At 41.1% G+C, this 6821-nt stretch overlaps 1 protein-coding gene across 1 annotated transcript; it reads left to right on the top strand.

The window, feature by feature from the left end:
* Positions 1-371: 371 nt before the first annotated feature.
* Positions 372-6639, top strand: LOC131790174 (uro-adherence factor A-like). Its single transcript, XM_059107359.2, has 3 exons — positions 372-482; positions 1875-4765; positions 5510-6639. The coding sequence occupies exons 2-3, from the start codon at positions 1906-1908 to the stop codon at positions 5842-5844; spliced, it is 3195 nt and encodes a 1064-aa protein (XP_058963342.2). The 5' UTR covers positions 372-482; positions 1875-1905; the 3' UTR covers positions 5845-6639.
* The last annotated feature ends 182 nt before the right edge of the window (positions 6640-6821 follow it).

The following is a 6821-nucleotide window of genomic DNA, read 5'->3' as shown; positions in this document are numbered from 1 at the left end:
GGAGTAACGAAAGAAATTCTTTGCATATAAATTTATTTTGTCGGTTCTTCGAACCATGACTCGAGCTGCAGCCTTTTCTCAGCCTTTAATTGGATACAAATGAAAATGAACAGAACTGATTGACTGGAACTTAGCAGCAAAAGTTGCCTAGTCTTCCATTCGAGCGCACGGAACTAAGCAAAACACATAATGAAGCTGGTCTGTATATTTTGTATTAACAACGAAAGTTGTCCCAAAATCTTAATCATCACAGGCTGCAAGTTATCGAGCCAAAGGCCAAACCGAATGTCTATAAAATGATAAATTTAGGGGAACAGCGGCAGTTAGCATATAGCGCATGCGCAAGAGCTGATTAGTATTGTTATGGAAAGCGCTTACCGAAGCAAGTTTATGAAAAGCGATGACGAATCAGTAAAAAATTACAGATTTCTTCGCCGACTCATCTTAATTCAGCCATAAAAGCGAAGGGGTCGCTTTAAGAAGTAAGTACAGATATTTTGAAAATTCTAGAGCTCACTAAGAAGGATGAATTAGGCGAATATTTAGCTCTAGCAAATTCATCAAAGTGTGACAGACGGCATGTGTTTCGTTACAGAGCTATTTATGTTCATTAGGTTATTCCCCGCGGTAGTTGTGTGCTTTTCTTTCGACATAAAAGATGAATTATAATTGATAAGCCTCAAACTAGTGAACTAGTTTTGAAACCGAAAATGTTTCTGCACGGTCGATGAATCAAAACATTTTAAACGCGGTGTAATTAACCAAAATATATTTTTGACAAACGAATAGAAAGTGCATGGAGGATATTTGTCGAGCGAGTAAATTTACGATTGCTGATAAATAAAAAACTTAACTCCTACGTTGCATAGTTCTTACCATACATAGACTTGATCATACCGACAAAATATTCACGAATGCGAAGTCATTCTGACGTCTCAATATGAGCTGAAACGTGGTTGTGAGTAAGCTGTCTCGGTTTGTTTAGATCAAACCCAACACGTAAGGCACTAGTTAACAGATAACTTGGCAGACTAAAAGCGGTTCATTATATACGAGAAAGGTACCGATTTAAAAAACGTAAGTTGTATTACACCAGATTCTGGCGTAGGAGGCAAACTTCTCAAACAAACTCCATTTGTCGAAGTTCTGTGATCTTTATTTAGTTGGAGCTTCTGGTCTTTTAGAAGCTGCTTCCGTTGTTTCGCTTTCAGTTTCACTTCAGATGATACTAATGAACCCCAGCTCTCGAGACTGGCAGTTGATGTTTTTCTTTTAAATAGAAGGCGTTATTTTCAATAATCGTTATTGTTGTGGTTTTTGTTCTTAAATTGTTTTGTTATTTGATCGTTGCGACTACGGAGTAAGCAGCCATCCTTTCTGGTTAGCCATCTCTGCAATGGTCTAACTTCTGCAAAAGCGACCGGCCTTGTTAATGTAGACCTTGTGGATCATGGTATAGATAGATACTGATAAATATCTAGGTTATCGAAACAGCCTGAGTCGAAACCGAAATAGTTAAAGCTTGCTTTGTGAGCAAGAAACTTAAGTTAACACTTTCTGTCAACAAAAAATTGACAGCAGACGCTTTGCTTGCAATTATGTAAAAGAGGTTTAGAACTGGCCCCGATTTCTGTTGATTTACAAGGACTCGAAAAGGAAATTATTAGCATCAGGAACTCGCAGATTATATAATTCTATTGATAGAACCATCGTCAGATATATTTTTGTTATGAAAAGATTTCATTTTTTGATGAACTGTTTTTATAATGGCAAGCTAATACTTAGTCAGAGTAGTATCAAACTATGTCTGATTGTCCACCTGGTTGCCGTGTGAACTTTAATATAAGCTAATACTTGTTTGTCGCGCAACGTAGGAAAATATTGCCGAGCAAAGCATTTTAACACATGGAGGAAAAGAGACGCGATTCTGATCAATCCCAAAGGAAAAATGAAAGGCAAGGTGGAGTTCCTTATCAACAGCTTGCAGCTGACATGGCTCCATATTTAGCAACCCAGCAGCTTCCCGGAGAGGGCAACGAAGCTGCAGATGACTGTGTGATGCAAAATGAAAACGAAACTGAAAATGCTCGAGAGACGCCATCGGGGAATGACAACAGACGGAGGAGAAATTATTGTGAGGAACTAGCGGCAGAAATGGCTCAACCTTCAGCTGATCTTCAAGTTGCCGGTGGCGACAACGACGCTCTTGATGGTGCTGAAGGTGGCGTTGAACCCTTCAAAAATGATGCGAAAACTCGTCCGGGTAAATCTAAAGGGAAGCAGAAGGAAAATAATTCTAAAAAAGGGGCGCGAAATCCTTACTTTGACCTCGCTGCTGATGTCTCCGGTTCTTTTAAGCAGCTTCGCACTCCAGGCAGCAATGATGACCGCGATTCGCTGTTTCAGCGTGAGTCAACCGACTCTATGCCTCATCAGGAGTCTCTTTCAGAATACAACCCAGACGACACTTGTGGGCCAGGCTCCGACGGGCATAGAAGCTTCCAGTCAGAGACATACAGGCTAGAGATGGGAACTACATGCAGTTACAGACAAGAAAACTCTGGGTCAGTTGTGCAACAGGAATCCATCTCGGAATATAACCCAGACGCAACTTGTGGCTCAGCCTCGGAGAGCTGTGTACATTTAAACTTCGAATCAGAGATGCACAATGAAGAGAGGTCTGAAACTGAATACGACCTTAAGAAGGAAGGAACTGGATCATTCGTGCAACAGGAGTCACTTTCGGACTATAACCCAGACGCAACTTGTGGGTCGGGTCATGAAAGCTGTGGAGCTTTCAGAGACGGAGACTCGTTGAATTATCGAGGTGAAGGCACTAAATCGGTTGCCCAACAAGAGTCTCTTTCAGGGTATGACGAAAGTGCTTCTTGTGGTTCAGGGCTTTTACGCTCAGACAATGAAAGGTTTGAATACTCTAGCATTCAGACGGAAGATTCGCAAAGTTTTCACGAAGGAAGTTGTGGGATGGAGGATCACCTTTCAAAGTCTACCACTTATTTTGATGCAACTTATGGAGAATGCCACTCTAAGACAGATGGAGAGCCTTACTCCAAACGAACGAAACCTAACCCAGAGGTAACAGAGGAACTTTCACTTCCGCCAACCTCGGAGTCGATGCAAGAATCAATACCAAAAGTATCTGCAGCGAATTCCGAACAAGGCGAAGCCATTTCTGTAGAAAGTGAAGGAATTATCTCTCGACCTACCGAAGTACAACCAATGTCAAGAAATGTTGATACAAAATGCGATCCCTGTTTGAGCTCAGAGTTCGAGAACATGAATCTTGCAGACAGCGCCAGCGTTGAATCCGGTCGATATGACTTCTCTCTATCGGAAAGTTCTGCTTCAAGTTTCCAGTCAAATAACTGGCAAGAGGCATGGAGAGATCCTCAGAAGTCACCGAAGAATGACGATGGTGGTGTCAGAAGTAATTCCAACGATTTCTCTGATTTTGGAGATTATCGCTCGCAATATTCGGCTCCTGTTGGCAATTCGCAAGGCGCTAGACCTAAGACCACTTTTAAGGTACCCCATGGAAAGAAATCTAAAAGGCCGAAACAGAACACAAAGAACGCTTATACTGAGCTTGCCAAGGACTTAGCTGGTGACGTATTAGCCATGAACAAGCAATTAGAAGAATCACAAGCAACAGCACGTGAAAAAAATTACAAGGAAGGAAGTGTAAAAGGGAAAGAGTTGTTGAACAACAGCACAGGACAAAAAGCAACGTCCAGAGAACGGCTTTTAGCAGATGTACCCACCGAAGCTCGCAGAGAGGCTAATGATAGAAGTAGGGAGCGAAAAAGCCAAGAGCTTTTTGACGGAAGCATCGTAGAAAATGAGTCAGCTGCTGGCAGTAGTATGGTATCGGATAGTCATAGTGTGAGAGAACAACGGACACTGTTTGATGGCAGTAGTTTGCAAACTGAGATGTCAAACGGCACTTCATTACTTTCTAATCCGTCGGAGGGAGAAAGCCTCAGTTCAAGTCAACAGACGAGCATGACAACGAACAAGGAACTGGGAAGGATGCATGTTTCTACTTCGAGGAAGGACGTTTCTGCTAGGGGAACTGGCGCAACTTTGCGGGACGATTCTGAGGCGGAACGACGGGCTCAACTCGAAGAGCAGCAACGCACGATTGACAATATGGCACCAGAGCTTCAAGCACTGGTGATACAGATGATGCAAGGAAGCGAGGAGGAACAGAGAGGGTACGCGACTCATAACTTGTACTACAACCCCCCTGTACCTTCAAGAACGCTTCCTCCGGCTCGTGGACGAAGCACAAACCAAGTAAACTATGCAGATGGAGCCTCTAAGAAGCGTGGAGGCAAGAAATCTCGTAAGGGCCCTAAAAACAAAGGTCACTATGTAGAGCTTGCGGGTATCATAGCCCCTCAGTTCGCAGCAATGAATGCAGAGATGGTGAATGGACAGGGTAAAGAGCCACAAGCAGCAGCAGCAGCAGCAGCAGAAACAACTGCCCCAGGCATGCGCACTGGGAATGAACCGTCTAAGCTACAACCTGGTTCTCATCATGAAGCCAACGGACTAGATCCCAATCTGACTGGTGCGCGTCCTCGTGATCATGTGTCTTTTTCAGGTACAAGACTTCAATTACGTGACCAGTCACGTGGTTATTCGTCTATGCCATACTTGGGAGCTCAGGGTAGAGACACCACTGATGGTCGAGTTGCATCAAGCCTTGTGGCAAACGGAACGACCTCCTCAAGAAGACAAGGTAATGTCTACGAGAATTAGGGTAGGTTTGTTATTGTAAATGGCGGTTTTCAGTATTTCTTTTTGTTTTCAATTGGAAAAGTCTGATAATTATAACTTGTGTAGGCACCTTCAACGCTAGAATCTAGATATGAATTAAAAGTCTTCTTTCCCTCTACGAGCTTAATTTGTTCCTCACTGTTGGTATTGCTTGAGTTCCATTGCGCGTTACGATTTGAATATTTTTCCAATTTTCGCTTTGTATCGCATAACGTGCTTTTTCCTTCAGTTTGCCTTCCACTTGCTTCTCTGGCGCTTTCTACTGGCAGTTAATTATTTTAAAATAATTGATATTTATGTTGAAATAATAAAGTGAAAAGATGAGGACGTGTTAAAGAATAAGTTGATTTTTAAAAGAATTTATATTTCTGCAGAAATCAAAAAATAAAGGACGTGCTAGAAGGGGAAATAGTTTGGTAGATGCACATACCTGATATTTATTAGCTATAGTCATGAAATAAGTTCTTTTTTCAAGCTCTTAAAGTCATTTGAGGAAAATTTTGCAGAAGTGGTTTGATAAGGGAGAAGTATGATAGAACATGTTTGTTTGTTTGTATGCTTAGTGAGAGCAAGTCCACGAGTGGGGAATTTCGACCAACTCTTAAATCTTTACTAACCTGAGTTTCTACAATCGACCTGTAATTAAAACTCTTTCTGAGTAAATGGCATTTTGTTAAATACAAATGATTTTCACCATTATTTTTAGGAGGCAGCAAAGGCAAAGATCCCATCGGCAAAGAGAATCGTGGGAAGCAAAACAAAAACAAAGCCGAAGAAACGAAAAAATCTACGTTGTCTCAAATGGCGGAAAACATGGCACCATCTTTCCAGCAACTAAACGAGCAGCTGGAAGCGCAACATCAACAACAACAACGTCGACCGCTTTCTTTCAATAGCAACGGAGGTGCTACTGCTGCTCGTGTTTCACCTGAACACGAAAATGGTAGAACTTTTACGGCCGAAGAAGCTGTTGTGCGTGATAAAAGTAGTGCTGTGACGAATAAAAGTGCCCCGTCAGGCGCTGAGCGCAGTGATAGATAGAGTGACGTTGTGTTCTTCCCGAGTGTTATTCAATCTACTTGCTTTTACTTATACCAAACCTTCCAAGATGAAAGGGCTTTACAAAACACATCCTTGGTCTACCCTTATTTCAATATAAATAAAATACTTAAGTAGAATAGAGCTTATGTATATTCTGCGCTGATAGACTCACACTCCCTGATTTTAATCTGGCGAGTGATCTGGTTTCATAGGGAAACAAGACAGAAAAATTATCTTAGAGTTCTATTGATGGATTAAAAGGATCTAGCTTTTTTTAAGTTTGCTATCGGACGACTGCGCATCAGAAATCCAATTTGTTTTTCGCCAAATTAGACGACACGAAGTCTTGTTACCAATTTACCACTGACAAAATTAACAATTTCCGAGAAAAGAAGAATAGGCAAGTTATGAAAGAAAGAAACAGTTTGCATCAATTAAGGAGTCTGCATGCTGTATCTATGGGGATTGAAACCAAGGTTGGGATTGGTTCATTTAAACCTTAACTTTGACTGTGATTGGTTGATTCAAAGTACAACTTTAAATGTGATTGACTTATTGCACTGTCCGATGACAACTTGGTGTTTTTTTAAACCCATCACAATCGAGAAAATTGTAATTTTTGTTATTAACAATCACTTTACCATTCATGCACAACAACAGACACTTTCGTGTATTGGGTAATTTTGACAGGAACTTTATAAGAACGTTTAGTTTGGGAAGTTTAGCTAAATATATTTCGTTTACTTGACTGTAATCACATTCGTATCAATCTTAATTAAAGATTGAGATATGTCAGCTGTGTTCTGTCACTTTTGATGTTTTGAGTTCTTAGAGGTGGATCTGAGTCAAAAGAAGGTGAAATCAGATCAAGTGAACCCTTTCACTCCCAAAATCTCATTAGTAATTCTCCTTACTGTCTGCCATATAGTTCTTGTGATGTTAGTTCGGAGAATTTGGTGTTGGACCATCTAATAATC

This window comes from Pocillopora verrucosa, chromosome 13 (assembly GCF_036669915.1).
Source record: "Pocillopora verrucosa isolate sample1 chromosome 13, ASM3666991v2, whole genome shotgun sequence".
Classification (NCBI taxonomy): Eukaryota; Metazoa; Cnidaria; class Anthozoa; order Scleractinia; family Pocilloporidae; genus Pocillopora; species Pocillopora verrucosa.
The sequence above is the reverse complement of the archived record's forward strand: the minus strand, read 5'-3'. Positions and strand labels throughout refer to the sequence as shown.